The 17,047-nt window shown below is 59.4% G+C and overlaps 1 protein-coding gene across 6 annotated transcripts in view; it reads right to left on the reverse strand.

Annotated features, from left to right (window-relative positions):
* ABR (ABR activator of RhoGEF and GTPase) overlaps nucleotides 1–17,047 on the reverse strand; it is a 185,973-nt gene that overhangs the window by 18,686 nt on the left and 150,240 nt on the right. The window contains exon 1 of one of the 6 annotated variants that reach the window (XM_059669229.1): nucleotides 3,252–3,681. The exons of the other annotated variants lie outside the window; for them this stretch is intronic. Within the exon in view, the coding sequence (XP_059525212.1) occupies nucleotides 3,252–3,413 (162 nt within the window). The 5' untranslated portion in view covers nucleotides 3,414–3,681. Of the gene's footprint in view, nucleotides 1–3,251; nucleotides 3,682–17,047 lie in introns of those variants that run through there. 6 annotated transcript variants of the gene reach the window in all.

Consider the following 17,047-nt stretch of genomic DNA (forward strand, 5'->3'; position numbering starts at 1 on the left):
TCAGGGCCGAGCAGTGGGCAGCCAGGGCAGGACAGATGTCTGCTGCATAAGGTTTCAAGATCTTTCTTGATGCCTAGAGCCAGGTCATGAAATAAAGGAAGTGAGCTCAGGCTGCAGTGATGTTACACCCCAGCACCCTTGCCCCCTCCACAGCCCGCGAGCCTGGGTGTATGTGTGGTGTGCATACCCGGTGCCACCTGTGAGGAAGAACTGTCCCTGTAAACGCCAGCCCCTGGGAGGGGCCAGGAGCTGCCTGTGGTGCCAATCAAGAAGGTAAAGAGAGGGACCCTCCTGAGCCCGAAGGTTCCCCAGACAGGTGGCTCCTCATCCTGCCCTTCCTCAGGGACCCCTCTGACCCTTCCTAGACGCAGAGGGGAGCAAACCCCATCACAGAGCAGGCGAACTCAGCAAACCCCTCAGTTTACCTTGCCGGCCTCCAGCTTCCAGAGAGAAGCTCCGTGGAGGCAGGGAATTCTCAGACCCGCATGGCGACCCCTCGACGCAGCGACAAGGTCATCAGGAACCAACCTCAACTCTCCCCACTCCCCTGGACCCTGCCAGACTCCCCACCTCCAGCTGGTATCTGGCCTGGCCGCAGGGCAACAATGGGGCCTAGATTTCCCCATCAGAGCCCCTCCTAGCCCTCGATGGCTCCCGCAAGTGACCCCATTAGAACCTTTGGACACTTCAGGGGGTGGGGTTTGCCCCTCTCCCTCCAGAGTGCAACTTAAAGATCTAGAAGCAGGCAGGGTGCGAGGAAGGACAGGCATGGAGCCTGGTCTCCTTGAGTGTGATTTGGAGCAAATTTAAAAAAACAAGAAAAAGGGAAGGAGAAATGCGAGGTTAAAACGCCCAGAGGACTGGCAGAGCCCACAAACCCAAATGCCACGCGTCTCCTCTGCGAAATGCTTGCACAACAAGCCAACTGCCAAGTCGGAGGTCGGAGTGAGGCGTCGGCCCCAGAGCTCTCTTTGGGGATAAGAACAGCCCAACCATCGCCCCCGGGACCCAAAGGGGAGCCTGTGAGTGGGCCCTGAGCAGACTCCCCGGGCCAGAGGCCCCACAGGTGAGTCCTGGGACTTCTCCATCTGCACCGATTCTCCAGCCCCAGCACAGCGGCCCCAGATGAGTCACCACCCCCCCCAGCCTTTCATCTTTGGTTAAATGGGAGCAGGAGGGCCACAGGTGACTGGGGCGTCCATCACATCAAATCCTTAGTGCCAAGTTACTGAGGCGGCCCTTCCTGCCAGGCTGGGCAGTCCCTGGCACCCTTCCCCCACCCCACCTACTAAGCTGCTACCTGATCCAAAAAATAGAAGATAAATAAAAACTAGGTTAATGCAGCTGGGAAGGGAAGTGGGCAGAGGGCCTGGCTCCACAAGAAGGCATGCGCCCACCCCTCAGCCGGGCACAGCACGGCAGGCACAGGAGGGCGGATGAACGTCCCTGTTGTCCACGGTGCAGACCCCGTGTCCATGACACCGACAGACTTTGCCACCCAACAGGGGCTGGGAGACCGAATCACCTGCCACACAGAGCATCCCAGCGCCAGAGCCACCCTGCAGCTGCATTGATGCCAATCCGCTCAGCAGCCCAGCGCCTGGCTGGCCCGCCACCCTCGCCCGGAGAGCACCATGAGACACGGAGCCATCGGGCACCCCCAGAGGCAAAGCCCGCTGAAGAATTCCTGAAGTGGACCCTTGGCTTTGCCAGTCACGGGTACACAGGGAGAGAATAAAAAGTCCAGGAAAGTCTGGGATTTTAGGGTTTAAAGTTGCTCCCTGCCCCCTCAGGCACCTCCCCAAAGGTGCAGGTAAATCGGAAGGGCTCTGTTTGGCTGGCGCCGTGCCAGGCTCCTGCTGGGTCAGTTTCTTGCCAACCTTGAGGTCTGTGACTGGACGAGGAGCTCTGGGCTGATATCTGCTGGCCTCAGCAGGGTTCGGGGAGAAGGGGTGCCGGGGGGATGGCTCCGTGCTGCCGGGCACAGACAGCTGCCTCAGCACAGAGGGGCTCTGGTAGCAGCTGAGGCCAGCAGGGCTCTGCCAGCCTGGTCCGCGGGGAGGCTGAAGGTGACCCAGCGGCCAATGCAGGACAGCTCAAGTTGCTGCCCGGCCCAGCACTTTCCAGGACCGCTGTCACCTCGGGGAGGTCAAGTGCGCCCCACTGGCAGGGGAAGAAACTAGACCGGGAGCCAATGGGCCCAAGAGCACTTCCTCTTGGCAGGTGCCAGGAACCTCTGCTGGCTGGCAGCGAGGACTTGTGCAAAGGGCCCCCTTCTGAGTCCGGGAGAGCTCGCAACTCCCCGTCAGCCACGCAGACCAGCCAAAGCCTCCCTGTGACTACCTTGTGGGGCAGGGCTCTGGCCACCAGAACACCTTGCTCAGGCAGTTCATTTGTCTGCAGTTATCAAGCACTTACTGTGTGCTAGGCCCTGCGTCTGGCTCTTCCTCAGACGCCCGATGCCAGGGCCCGAAGCCAGCCCCGAGGCAGCCTGCCCAGCTGCAGACAGTCAGCTTCTATCTCGACTTTAATCCCCACCCAGGTCTGGGGCTGCAAGCAGGATGGGCAGTCTTCCCTGGCTCGGCTTGCTCTGGACTGCCCGTTGGGTCAGGAACCCCCTGGCACACGGACTGAGTTGCCTGGTGCCTGGCTGGCACTGGGCCAGCAGTCAGCTGGGTGGTCCCTGAAGAGGCAGCCTATGGACCCCAGACTCAGCAGTGACTCTGCCTTCCGCCACATCCCTCCTCCCTGGGGGGCAAGGATGCCACAGTCCCATACAAAGAAACCTCCCGCAGCTGATGGCGTTGAGGTGCCACTGTCAGTGCCCCTCAGCATAGGGGCAGCCAGCAATGTCCACTGGATACAGGGGGTTAGGGTCTTGGCTGAACGCGGGGTGGGGGGGGGGCACTGGTGCCCAGGAGCCCCTTGCCTAGTCTGTTCATATTCCTGGACTCAGAAAGGAGCCGGGCAATCCTCTCCCCACAGGAGACAACCCCCTTCCCCAAGGCAGAGAAAGCAGCCAGGGTCAGCGGCGGGGGTAGCAACCAGCATTAATCATCAAATTGAGGCCACGGAGGGCAGACCTAAAGCAGCCCCCAGGTCTGTCCCAGGACTCCACAGTCAGGCGGGAGCTGGGATGGCGCTCCACAAGGAGGGGCAGAGCACCCGGCACCCCCAGGGGCCCCAGCGCCCCGCCCTCTCTCAGTCCCCTTAGTCCACCCCCTCCGGTCCCGCCAGTCCCCCACCAGCACCTTTTGGCGGAGCAGCTTGCTGCGCACACGGCCCCAGAGCCGGGCGCCCGTGTTGGGGGGCCGCTTGCTCCCCGGCTCCTCCAGCGGATCCAGGCAGCAGCGCTCCAGCGGCTCGCACACCGCCTTCAGGCTGCAGTCGGGCTGGGGCAGGACGTCGGTCATGCCGGCGGCGGCGGCGGCCCACAGACAGCGGCGCAGGCACCGGAGCTCAGAGCTCAGCGCGCGGAGAGGGAGCGTCCGCGTCCCGAGCGCGCAGCCCCCCAGCGGCGGCACAGTTACTGGAGTGGGGACTGGAGTGGGGCCGGGAAGCGCATGGTGCGAGGCGAGGCTTTCTCCTCCCCTGTCCCTCCTCCCGGAGAGGAGGCGGCTGCCGGGGAGCCCGATTGGGGCTCTCTGCTCGCCTCCCGGTCCCTGGTCCCAGCACCCGAGTGCGGAGTGCGTGCGCCACAGACCGGCCGGGAGAAGCAGAGAAGCGTCCAGGGGAGGTCCCCGCCTCCACCGAAGGAAGTGACTCAGGCACTGGAGGCTGCCCCCTCCAAAAACCCAACCTCCGGGTTTTAACTCCTGGCAGGCTGGGGCTCCTCCTCACCGACCCTGCCTCTCTCCCTCCGGCCCCTACTAAATAAAGTTTGACAAGCAGCTAAACACAACCCAGTCCCCGCGCCGCTGGATCCCGGTTAACCCCTTCGCCGCCAGGCCGCTCCCTGGTCCCGGAGGGGAGGGAGGCTTGGGCGGAGCCAGGAGGGGCGGGGGGGGGGGGGGGGGGGGGGCTCAGGGCCAGGAGCTGCGTGTTGGCCATCAAAAGCCGGTCCTTTGTCCTGGAAAGGAAGCTGTGGCCCTGGAGGTCTGCCTCCTTACCCCCAAGGTGCCTCCCTCAACAGGGCCAGGCAGGCATGTACCAGCAGCCAGACCTCTGGTGGAGAAGGTAAAGCACGAGGAAGGTCCCAAGTGGGGAAGGAGGGCTCGGCGGCCGTAGGCCCTCTCCTTGGACATGAGCCCTGGTCTCTCTCTGGTGCTCACAAGAGGTGCTCCTCACGCGGCCACCTTTACCCACGCCCTGTGCACTGGGCCAGAGACACCCGAGAAAGGCTTGTGCTGTAAGGGGCAGAGGATGCCCACTGGCCAAGGGGCACTCAGCCACTTTGTCTGCGCTGGGTGCCGTGGGAGCTAGAGATGTACGGACTTGTTTTTGGCCATCAAGTTGGTGAATGTTTTAGCCAAAGACCGAGAAGTGAACCGTTTTGCATGGTGACAATACAAAGCAGAGCATTGGAAAAACTTCCCATACGCGTTTTCCAGAGAAAAGAGAAAGGCCTGAGCTCAAAATGATTAGGGTGCAAACCCAGAGACGCCCAGGACGTCACACCACGGCAGAGCGAGGCTCAGGGTCGGAAGGAAACCAGTATCTTCATGGTGCCAACCATGAGCGGGGTCCCCTGCAAAGGGCTTTCAAGTATCTGATTGCATTTAAGTCTCACACCTTCTGTGATGTTGGTGTGATCGTTCCAGTTTTAGTGTCAACGAGACGGGGGCTCAGGGAGGTCAGGTTCTCCTGTGAGGTCGTGCGGCTGCGGCCGGGAGTGCTCACTGAAATGTGGCTGGTTTTTTGGATTCAGGAAAAGAGCTGAGTCAGGACATTTCTTGGTTACCCAGGCGGGTGGGCCAGGGCACAGAACCAGCCCTTGGCCTCTGGAACACCCCTGCTGGGCCTCAACCAGCGCACAGGCCGTGAGGTTTAACCTCAGAGCCCTCGGTGCCTTTGGAGGCAGGGTGGCGCCTTCACTGCAGATTAGCCAACCCGACCATAGTGAGAGCCGCCCTTGACTGAGAATTTACTATGCAACCGTCCCCACGCTAAACCTGCGCACGGACTGGCTCACTCAGTGCTCCCCAACCTTATGCAGTACTGGCACTCCCCTTTGCCACGCGAGGAAAATAAGGCCACCGAGAAATTGAGCAACGTGCCCAAGGCCAGGCCATGGACAGAGGTCTGGCTGACCTCACCACTGTGACTGCCCTGTGGCAGGATCTGGTCCTGCACTGCCTTCTGCCTGGCAGGGGGAGGCGGGGTCCTGGGCCCTGTTGGGCTCCGGGGGTGGGGGTGGGGGTGGGGGCTCCAGGGCACCCAGACCAGCCCCATCTACTCTAGGCCTCCACACTCCACACCTGCTTCTGCACAGTGCGGATGGGCTGGGCTGCCAGGCCGCACAGAGCCTCTTCATACCAGAACCTAAGTTGCCTAAAGCCACCGCAGCTAAACGGCCTGAGCCACATAGCTTTCCAGCACCCAAGGGTGAGGGGAAGAGCCCCACAGAGGCAGCAGCACACCCGTGTCCCCTGCCCAGCTGAGGCCCGAGCCACCCTTCCTGCCCCATCCCTCACCTGCCTCTCCCAGGCCACCTGGGTACCACCTCTGAAGACAGTCTTTCTCCAGCCCCGTGGGGGCCAGGCAGCTTCCTCACCCCGTCTGCCACAAAACCCACTGCAGGCCTCATTTCTTCATCCCATTCATTTCATTCAAGAGGCCTTGACTGAGGGTCTACGTGCCCGAGCCTGGGGCAGGGGCTAAGGAATCACAGAAATTAATCAAAAGCCTGCACTTGTCAATGCTTACAGCCCAAGAGAGGAGAGGAGACATGGGCTTAAACACCTCTCAACAGGAGGCAGAAAGGCATCCAGGCATTTGGCACGTATTAATTGTGCCCCTGCCCTACGTCGTACTCAGATGGGCAAAGCACTGTCTTTGCCCTCAAGAAATCCAGTCTTGTGTTGTAAGAACAGCACAGATAACGAACCATGAAAGTCGAGAGAAAGGAGAGAAAATTTCTAGCCAGAGGGAATCAGGGAAGGCTTCCTGGAGGAGGAGGGGTGGTGTGGCTTGAACAGTTGTGGAAAAAAGCCACCCGCCCTAGCTTTACGCTGCATCCCTCAGTGAATGTGCAACTGCTGGTTGTGTAACTGGCTAGTAAGGCGCCATTATAATTGCTGACCACATTCACCTGCAGCAGACACATGATCAGCGCCTGGCACCGCCGGCTGGTAAACTTCAGAACTGGCCCCTCGCTGGCTTCCTAAGGCCTCGTCCCTCTATTTGGGTCACGTTTCCCAGGATGCAGTTTGGGGGAAGGCTGTGCAGGGTGTGCCTGCCCCCCATTGCAGGTGTGTGGGAGAAGGGGGACAGACTAGATCCTGTTCCCAAAGCTCTGCGCTTGTCTGTCTTAGGAACCCCAGGCTCAACACTTGTCTGGGTAAGGCCAGTTCTGATTGGATGAAAGATGGCCAACCAGTCTCCATGGTGACACAGCGCCTCAGCAGATGGGTAGCTGTCAGGAGGCTGTTCCCTTGAGCTGCTCATCTTTCCCTTCCTCCCTGTGGGCTGGGAGCTCTCTCTGGGGATAGCACAAATGTGCCTTCTCTCCCCCCAAGCCTGACTCAGTCTTTCCTAGAGTTGATGGTCTAGGACAGCCATGGGCAAACTATGGCCCGCTGGCCGGATCTGGCCCTTTTGAAATGAATAAAACTAACCAAAAAAAAAAAAAAAAAGACCGTACCCTTTTATGTAATGATGTTTACTTTGAATTTATATTAGTTCACACAAACACTCCATCCATGCTTTTGTTCCGCCCTCCGGTCCAGTTTAAGCACCCATTGTGGCCCTCCAGTCAAAAAGTTTGCCCACCCCTGGTCTAGGAGCAGCAGCTACAGGGGGTGGGGGTGGGGGGGGGGTGGTTTGTACAAGACAAATGTTCCCAGCAAGTTCCTCAAAAGCAGCCGTCTGAGTTCTGGTCCCTCCAGCCCACCAGGGACCCTTCTTTATCTTTGCTGAATGGACTAGGCTTGGGCTGTCCTGGCCACCCAGGAAGTGACCACATCCCCTCTCCCCTCTATGCACCCCTTCCATCCAGCCACACCTGGCAGGGCCCCCCCCCCCCCGTCTGCATAAACAGAGCCTGGGCGGTAAGGCCCACACGAACAGATGTCACTGCCTTTGGAATTAAAAACATTCCTAGCAGACTGTCCAGTCCTCTCTCGTCTCCCTCTCGGGCTCTCTGCCAGAGGAATGAGAGGGGCTGTGCCCCAGGAGATGCAGGCAGGACCCTGGGTTATCCCCAGGGAGAGGTATGCACCTGGGGTGGCCAGGACCAGCCACCCAGCACAGCTGAGACAGGTAAAATCAGGCTAAAGTGATCAGCAGTGGCATCACCGAAGAAAAAAGGTCAACAGGGAATATATGCAGCCTCAGACGTGTGGGAGGCAGAGGCAGGGATTGCCACCAGGCTGCCTGGGTGACAGCTGGGGGTGGGGACAGCTTCCAGGCCAATCCTCCCGCCTGTGAACAGAGGGAAGGCTCTTTCTCAGAACCTCAGGCTGCTGTGCCACTTCCCTGGAGTGGCCTCCTCCTTCCCACTGGAATGACTTCATCTTCCCTCCGGCCCAGACCAGGACCCCGATCCTCTGTCCCTGTCCTCGGTCAAACGACACTGGGCCAGGAAAAGGGGTTTCTGAGCCACCAGCTAGGGCAAGGCCATAGGCACCCCAGTGAGGACAGTCAGGAGTGAGGGGGGAAGGGAGAGTCCCAAGTGTCCCTAGAGAGTCCGGGTGCTGGAGCTGGGAGCCAGGGAGCCGGGGATCGTGCTGAGGAGGAGGGGGGCTGGGAGGGATGTGGTTGGGGTCCGCCTGCATGGAGCAGGCCCCGAGGGAGCAGGGCTGGGGGGCAAGGTGGTGGTGGAGAGCAAAGTGGGTCTGAGGCTGCGAGGGCTGCAGAGAGGAAACCCGCAGTGGCTCCTGCCCAAAGACCGGCTCAGAGTCCGTGCTGAGAGCACAGCAGGGCGGGCCGGGCATGAGAGCCCAGAGGAACCGGGCGGGCAGAGGGGGTGGGAGTTGGCGGGGAGGGTGGAGGGTGGCATGCCCAGGAGAACTGTGAGAAACGGAGGTGGGCAAGTCCCCGTATGACGCTGGCTCTGTGATCCCTGTGTTCCTAACGTGTGTTCTCACCGCGTGCTGTACGGGTGCTCATCAAAACCCGCATGCGGGGAGGGCAGAGCTCTTCCCGGAGTGAGAAAGCAAGGCCCGCGGATGGCTTTCTCTGTGTGCCCACCTCTCTGAATGTCCGCTACATGCAAGGCCCGCACTAGGCCAGGGACAGGAACTCTTCGCTCAAGTCGCCGAGCAACCCACGGCAGAGCCGGGCCTGCAAGCTACATGGCCACTCATTCACTCTTCCACCCATCCACCACTGCCCGGTGGGGAGGACCCGGAACAGGCCCGTCTAATGCCGACACACCGAGCGGTGGCCACCTCACCACGGCCCCGCCCCACCAAGGAGAGGATGCTGGCGACAGGGGGCTCCCGAGGCAGCCCAGGCAGAACTCCCCCGGGTCCGGACCCTGCAGCTAGCTGTGTATGGCGATGTCGTTCTCTAAGCTCTGGAACCTCAACTCTGTAGATCAGTGGCTACTGGTGGCTTTCATCAGTTCACTGCCACGCGTTCAAGTCGGAAACGATCCCCACACGCCATGATATTTTGAATTTGAAAAATCAATTTGCAATGAATATTATAAAATAAATATATTACAATTCGGGTGTTCTTGAATATTTTCAGTTGAAAATTCTCAAGAAAAATGATTTTAAAGTTGGTCTATAGATGCTTGTGGCAGGCAAAGAGTTAAACGGATGGCCAGGGTAGGGGTGCGGGGCAGGTTCTGGGGTAGGCACAGGGGTAAGGGGTGCATGGTATAAGGACAGGAGCAGCTTAGATGGGAAGCTAGCTGTGCCCTGGCGGGTGGCTCAGTGGGCTGGAGTGCTGCTCTGTGCACCGAAAGGTTGCAGGTTTGATTCCCAGTCGGGGCACATCCCTCGGTGGCAGGTGCCCTAGTCCCTGTCCCAGGGGTGCTTGCAGGAGGCACCCCATCCATGTGTTTCTCTCACGTCAATGTTTTGTGTTTCTGTTTTTTTTCCTCTCTCTTCCCTTCCCTTTCACTCTCTCTGAAGATCAATGAAAAAGATATCTTCGAGTGAGGATTTTTTAAAAATCCATAAAAACATATCCACGGGTGAGGATTAAAGAGCCCAGACCCAGCCTGTCCACGTGCACTGCGATCCTCCCATCTCCCCAAAACCTGCGCTGCTTCATGGCACAGTGCAGAGCATCCACCGTCCCCCACACAGCCTCCCTCTCCACTCGGCTCCCCCCCACTCCCCCCGCCCCAGCTGGTGTCTCGAGGGTGCGTGGAGGCTCTCGATGGGCCGGAGCGGCTGAAATAGCCCAGAGCTGTGCCCTGCAGCACTGTCCTGATGGCATGTCCCTGGCGATCCCCATGATTCTCACGGCACATTGGTCACGGAAGTGGATGGAAAACCCACTTGAGCCTTTGGGAACAGCTTGCTTATCCAAAACAAACCCACCCGGGGACAGAGTGGGCAGAGCACACCCGCCACATGTCCATCCATCCCCTACACAAGCCCTGGACATCACTCCTGGCCAGCCCAATGCCCGGACCCCCTTGGCTCCTGGTCTGCTCCTCCTCACAGGGTGGACATGGTGTGGCCGGGGTCTCCCAGCACAGCCTCAGGCAGGAGGGTTTGGAACGTCAGGGTCCACTGAGCTCCATGCTTTTTGCTTTCTCTGAGACTAAGTAACTCTTTTCCACTCCACTGTAAGCGCCAAGTGAGCAGAAGAAGGCTCCTGGCAGCCAGGGAGCCTGGGCACGAGCCCTGCCGGGTCACTGTGGGCTTGGCAGCTACTTTCTCTATCTGGGCTCAGTTTCCACACCTGTCAAAACAGGAGCTTGAACCAAACACCCCACCTCTCTTTCCAAATGAAATCACATGCCAAGGTCTCCCTGCCTCCCAATCGGGTAAGAGCAGAGGCCCCTGGCTGAAGTGGGGGTCCGGAGCCCCATCTGCTCACCTCCTCTGTCCACCGCCCCTGCCTTGGGGGTGCTGCCGGTGCCTCCCAGTAGTCCCAAGCTCTGCAGGCAGAATCTGGAACCCCTGGCCCTCCTCCAGGGGGTGGACTCTGAGCATTTCCGATGGACAGTTGCCATGAGAACCGCTGTATCTCCTGACCACGGCCACTGGCCCACGATGTCCCTCGGGGGGAAGGAGATGTGAAGGCCGGGAAGCTTAGGGGCTTTTTAAAGGAAACTTCCGGTCTTCTCTGCTTCTCTCTGCTCTGGGAAAAGGCTGGGCCTCGGCTCTGCTGGTGCCAGTCCCCTCAGTGGCCTTCTACTGGGATGACACTTATCAAGTCAGGCTGAGTTTTCTGGGTCACCTTGGCCCCAAAGCCAGAGCAGCTCAGCTCTTACCTCCGAGGGTCTGATCAGGCTGCACCGGTCCCAGCCCGTGGGGAGAAGGCTGCGCCTGGAGGTCAGGCCCTCACCACGTGTCACCACTGCCCACACCCCGGGTGCTACAGCAAAGGCTGGGCAGCAGTGAGGGGCCATGGCAGACTGCAGCCCCCGCCGTGAGGAGATGGCAGAGCCCAGCTAAGGGGTGCCCCCGGCATGCACGTCCAGCCTCAGCCCTCGGTTGGGAAGATCCCTGGCAATTCCTCTGCTAAGTCCTTTTCTCAAAGGTTTTTTGGGGGAAAAATCACAAGTGGGACCTCCTTGGGGACCAGTCTGATTTCTGGGAGGACGAAGTTGCAGCTCCTCCTGCAGGAAGCCAGCCGCACTGAGAGCGTGCTGTATGCCAGGCTCGAGAGGAAGCATTTGAGGTCACCTGAGGCCACCCTGCGATCAGGAGGTAGAGCTGGGATGACACGTGGTCTCGTGCCTGCATCGGGGAGCCCGGGGCCCAGAGCTGAGAGGCTGCGTGCTCTCGGGCCTGAATGAATCGTTCCCCAAGGTCCTCCCTGGGTCAGCCTCTCCGCCTGTCACCTACCCCTCAGAGGTGGGTGGGGGCGGTCCAGCCTGCCTGCCGGTGGCATTCCCAAACGGGGCAGGAGGGGGAGAGGGGGCCTCGAGCCCCCATCTGCTTCCTGTCGAATGCTTCCTGACTGCAGAACCCCCTGGGCAGAGTCCAGGCTCCCCAAATCAGGAACACCTGGGAGAGGAGGCACTGTGCAGGGAGAGGAGAGGAGGTGGTACAGTCTGGGAAAGCCTTCGGAGAGCAGGAGGGCTCCCTCGAGGGACCCTGCCCCTGGCTTTCCCCCATCCTGCCGCCTGAAGAGTGACAGCAGGTGGGATGCTGAAGAACAAATGGCCTGAAACAGCTGGGGTGGGCGTGGCCAGGGCAGGACAATGGCTCCAGTCACCAGGGCCCTGGGAGGAGGCCCTGTCTGAGACTGGCAGGGGAACAGTCCCCTGATCGTCCTTCCCCTTCCCCATGGCCTCTGGGCTGGCACCATGGTGGCGATGGCGGCCACGTGGGCCTGCTCGGAGAACAGCAGGGACATAAAACACAAATCCCAGAGGCAGACGCTCCCTGGCAGTGCACGTCTGGCCCAGGCTCGGGGAGGGGTCCATCTACTAGGAAAGAGGCTGGAAAGCCACAGCCAGCACGGCCACTTCGGGGTCTGGGCAGGGAGCTGGGAGGTGCCAAGCTGGGAGTTAGGGGAAAGCACCATAGGCCAACGCTTTCTCACCACGGCTCCCCCGGCTCATCCCAGGCAAATGCAGGCCACTCCCCGGGGCCAGCTGTGGTCGGTGTGGCCTGAAGGACACCTCGGAGAAGGCATCCAGGACCCTTAATGCCCATCATGCCACCAGGGAAGGAAGCAAGCACCTCGGCGACCTGCGGTGACCACAGCTGGAAGGGCCCCTGCCCAGAGCCTGGCGCCTGGGGCAATAGAGCTGGCACGCTTGACCCTCACACGCTTGACCCTCACACGGGGCGGCCGGCCCCTGAGGGGCCAGGGGGAGGGACCTGGAGTGGGAAGCCATTGAGTCCTGCCCTGGCAGGCTCCTGGCCCAGGTCTCTGCTCTCCTCACTCTGCAGCGTAATTGAAACCAGAAGCAGCCCCTGCTGACAATGGCCCCTTGTTCCCTCCTCACGCCCTGCGCTGGGACTGACTGCACTACGCGAGCTGGGCTGCTCCTAGCGGACCAGCCCGAGCCGCTCAGCCCGGGGTCAAGGCAGGGAAACCCTGGGCTGCCAGGCAAGGAGGGCCCTAACCTTGGCCTCCCTGCCCCCACTGATGTCAGTGCATCAAAGCTGTGTGACTCCATCTGCTTAAGAAAACAGATGTGACCTTCACCAGTCAAAGGCCCAGACACCGGGGTCACTTGCAGGTAACAGCCTTCGGGGTGGGGAGCTGCTTCCCTGCAGGAAGTCAGAAGGCAGGGTACCTGGACCCGCCACCTGGTCGAAAGGCTGTCATCATCAGACGAGTACTAACTGTGTCGGGCCCCGTGCCATGGGCCTCAGTGTCTGCCACATTCCGCACTCGTTAGAGCCCATTTTGCAGCTGAGGAAACCGAGGCTCAGAGAGGTAGGGTAACCTATCCCGTTCTCCCAACTAATGAATGGAGGAAGCTTAGCTCTCAACCGTGATCTGTCCAGCCTCAAAGCCGCTCAACACTGGCCGAATGGCCAGAATTCTGTTTCCTTTACTCCACAGGGAGGTCCCATTCACTTCGTACCTACAGCACAGTGCCTGCCACCACATGTCTATACGCAGAAAGGGCTGAATAAGTGAGTGATGACGTGGGTGTGCGTGTCACAGCTCTGACCAGCTTTCAGGTGCATGCCAGCCTGAGCCTCACAACAAGCTGGGCCCTGGGGGCCCACAACCAGAAGCTAATGCTGACCCGTGGTGCTCTGGGGTCGTGGGGCTCTGCTCTCTTGCGACAGTTGGAGAGGGCTGAGCAATTGGGGGCACGGAGGGAGGGGGGACACCCCTGGGTCTGGAGAGAAGGTCATGAAATCTCTATCCTCAGAGACCAGGCTCTTTTTCTCACCTAAAAGTAAGAACGCCTAAGATGGAAACACCCTAAATGTCCATGACACATGACGAATAAATGAACTCAATGTGGTATATACATACAGTGCTATTCACCTTCAAAAGGGAGGACATTCTGACACATGCTACATGGATGAACCTTAAAGACATTATGCCGAGTGAAGCGGCCAGTCACAAACGGACAAACACTGTGTGATTCCACTGGTGTGAGGTCCTGGGAGTCAAGGTCAGAGACGGGAAGCAGCGTGGTGGCAGCTGGGGGTGGGGGGGGAGGGGAGGGGGGAGTTGTTTACTGGGTTTGACCTTTCAGTTTGGGATGATGAAAAAGTTCTGGAGGTGGATGGTGGTGATGGTCGTACACCGCAGTGAATGTGCTTAATGCCACTGAATTGTACACCTAAAAATTATTAAAATGGTAAATGTAATGGAAGGCAGTCTTTACCACAATAAAAAAGAGAGTCTAGACCAGCGGTTCTCAACCTGTGGGTCGCGACCCCTTTGGGGGTGGAACGACCCTTTCACAGGGGTCGCCTAAGACCATCGGCAAACACATATATAATTACGTATTGTTTTTGTGATTAATCACTATGCTTTAATTATGTCCAATTTGTAACAATGAAAATACATCCTGCATATCAGATATTTACATTACGATTCATAACAGTAGCAAAATTACAGTTATGAAGTAGCAACGAAAATAGTTTTATGGCTGGGGGTCACCACAACATGAGGAACTGTATTAAAGGGTCGCGGCATTGGGAAGGTTGAGAACCACTGGTCTAGATGTTTAGATTTGCCAGTCTGGCTCCCAGCATCCTGAGTTCCGTTTCTAATAGCTCTGACCCCTGCGCGCTTCCCAGCGGCAGGTCAAGAAGGTCAAAGAAATGACCCGCCTTTCCTCTTCAGACACGGGCTCCAAGCTTCGGAATGGAAGAGGACGGAGGCCTCCCACTGGCCTGACTTCACAATTGGGGGTGGTGAGGTCCTGGCACCCCAGAACTGGGACAGCTGGAACGTCCTTGCTGGCCTGGAACCCTGCTCCCTCCCACCCCAGGGTCTTGATGGCTCCCATGGAGGGAGGGCCGCCCCTGGGAGGCTCAGAGGACCCCTGGTGGGGGGAACAGAGCTCTCCTGCGGGTGGGAGGCACGGGTCGGGGTCCCCAGGCTTGCGGCTGAGCTGGGGAATGGGGGAGCAGGGCCCAGAAAGGCTCTTCTGACTTAGGCAGCTCCTAGGTCTCGCCCCCTCTCTAGTCTGGAGTCGGTGGCAGGAACTGAGCTGAGAGCTCTCCTCTCCGACCCGCCAGCCAACAAGGGCTAGACCCTGGGAATAGGCCAGTCAGCTAGGGGGCAGGTCCCAGTTGGGGACCGCACATTTGGAGCCCAGAGCAGCAGTGCTTGGAAATAGACTGGGATAAACACACTGGAGTCCCCCAGGGCCAGGGAGGCAAGGCCAGGCAGGGGTGGGGGAGCAAGGAGGCAGCAGGCAGTTGGGGGGCGGGGGTGGCCTGGATAGAGAACCAAGGCCCAGCCCCTCAGTTCTGGGGAAGAAAGGGAGGCTCCTGAGCAGAGGAGAAATGCACCGAGCTGGTGGGGTCGAACGCTAAATTCACACTGTGACCCCTCAGGGCCACAGACGGACATCCAAGTCTCCCCTCCCTCCCTGTCCCACCTGAGTATTTGCACTCCCTCATTTGCCCAGCAGCTCACCAAGCACGGCCAGCCTGGGATTGGAGCCCTGAATTTGGAGTCATTGCTCAACCACCAATGACCTGCACGACCCTGGCCATGTCGCTCCCCCTTCCTGGTCTGGTTTCTTCTTCCCCCAAAACCAAGATTGGATTAAATGCCCTCCAGGATCCCTTCTGGCCTAAAACTCCACTGACCCTCTTCTTTTACTCATTCCTTCACTCTCCCTCTCTTGCTTGCTCACAATCTCTCCTGCTCACGGCAGGGGGGCTCCTTCATTTCCTGGGACACTCCCTGTGCATTCCTGCCTCCCTGCTCCGGGCCAAGAGGCCCTCCCTTCACCCGCCCCCTGGAAGCCCCCCCCCCTGCCTCCTTTCTGCTGACCCAGAGCCTGTCACCTGGCTAGAATAACAAAGAGCCTCAGAACAGCATGCCCGTGTTGGTCATTGCAGAAAATGACTTTCACAAAGCAGATGAAGTACTTTCGACAAAGCAACAAAAAAGGTCATTATAAAGACCACATCCGGCCCCAGGAGAAAGGGGGTGATGACAATACATGAAAATAGAAAAAATACAAAATACGCACGATGATATCTGAGGAAGGGAAAAGGCACGAATAAAATGGCTGTTTCAGAGGAGTGGGAGTAGGGGTGGTTGGTGATTGTGTTCAAGTCAATCTACTATTATTGCAACTTTCTCTCTAATACAAACACTGCTTCTGGAATTTAAAAAAGCCAGTGCTCTCCACTCCCTCCTGCTCCCCCTCCCCCCGGAAGCCTCCCTAACTGCAGCCCATGAGGCTCTTTCCTTCTTTGAATTCCTGTGGCCCACGAGACAGGGGAGCCCCGGGGAGGGCAAGGCAAGGGTCTGGGTCCAGCTGCTTCCAGCACTGGCTGCCCTGCCCCCTGGCTGCCTGCTCTTAGACACGTGACTGAACCCTTTATGCCTCAGCTTTCTCATCTTTAAAACTGGGGTCACTTTCCTATCCCGCAGGGCACTCTGAAGGCCCCCCTGAGATAACGCTCTGAGCCTCGGCCCCGCGCGGGGCTCACAGTCCGCTCTCTGATGCAATCATCATCGTTACTGCCATCTTGCCTTGCTCTCCCCGGGAGACACATATTGATATACTTGTCTTCCAAACTGGCGGTAGGTTCCTTGAGGCCAGGCCCTACACCCCTCGGAGCAGTGGGGCACACTGCAGATGAGAGGTCCCTGTCCCTGGCTCTTTGCATGCATGCTTCCCTCAGCTGCACCAGACAGATGTGTCCCCTGCCCAGAGGTAAGAGGGGTCCAGACAAAGGAAGCCTGAAGCTCACCCTGTGTCATAAAGCAGGATGCTAGGGCAGAACACCACCCCGACTCCTCCTCCAGGCTGCGAGCCACGCCAGTGCCCCTCACCCAGGCTGGGAGACTCCCTGATGAAGACCCGGGACACAGTGACCCAGCACAAAGGAGAGAGCGTGGCCTTTCCTGTGCACTGCCAGCGGGGCACCTGGGCCTCAGTGAACGCATCTGTAAAGTGGGGAGAATATGGTTGTCATTTTCCTTGCAGAGCTGTTGCAAGGGTCAAGAGAGAATGTTGGGAATGGGCCTCCGAGAACGCACGTTGGTGATGAGCACTGCCACCTGCCTGTCACTAAATGCCACTCCCCCGCCCCTCAGCCCCAGGCCCCACTGCCATCTCAAGCAAACCCAGAGCCGGAGACTCTATTGGAGCAAGTGTCTCTACAGCTTAGGAGGTGGGGTCCCTGGCTGTTGTCTGGAGGGGCTGAGCCAGAAGGGGCTTAGAAAGAGGCGGGGGGGTGGGCACCGGGTGGGCCTTTTCCCCTGCCTTCTCTGCAGGCCACCTGATCCTCCCCAAGGACCCGGCCCTGCTGCCAGGCCACCTCAGCTCCATCCTCGGCGCCCGCTGCAGGGGAGCAGAACCGAGCGCCAGATTCCTTTCCTCGGACACGTGGCGGGAAGGGAGGTGGCGGCGGCTGTGGGAACAGACCGTCCCGGCGCTCTGTGGGGCCTGGCCACGTGGGAACGGCTCGGTGCTGGCTCTCCCCCCAGCCTGTCATCCTCCGTGTCTCCGAGGGCAGCCACGGGTGAGGGGGCCTTCACAGGGCCTGGCTCACCCCTGGTGAGGAGGCCCCTCCCGCTCCCCAATTCACAGGAAGGCCTGTCGGACGCTCTGTGGCTGAGGGCCAAGGGCTGCACAGCG

Source organism: Myotis daubentonii, chromosome 16 (genome assembly GCF_963259705.1).
Source record: "Myotis daubentonii chromosome 16, mMyoDau2.1, whole genome shotgun sequence".
Lineage (NCBI taxonomy): Eukaryota > Metazoa > Chordata > Mammalia > Chiroptera > Vespertilionidae > Myotis > Myotis daubentonii.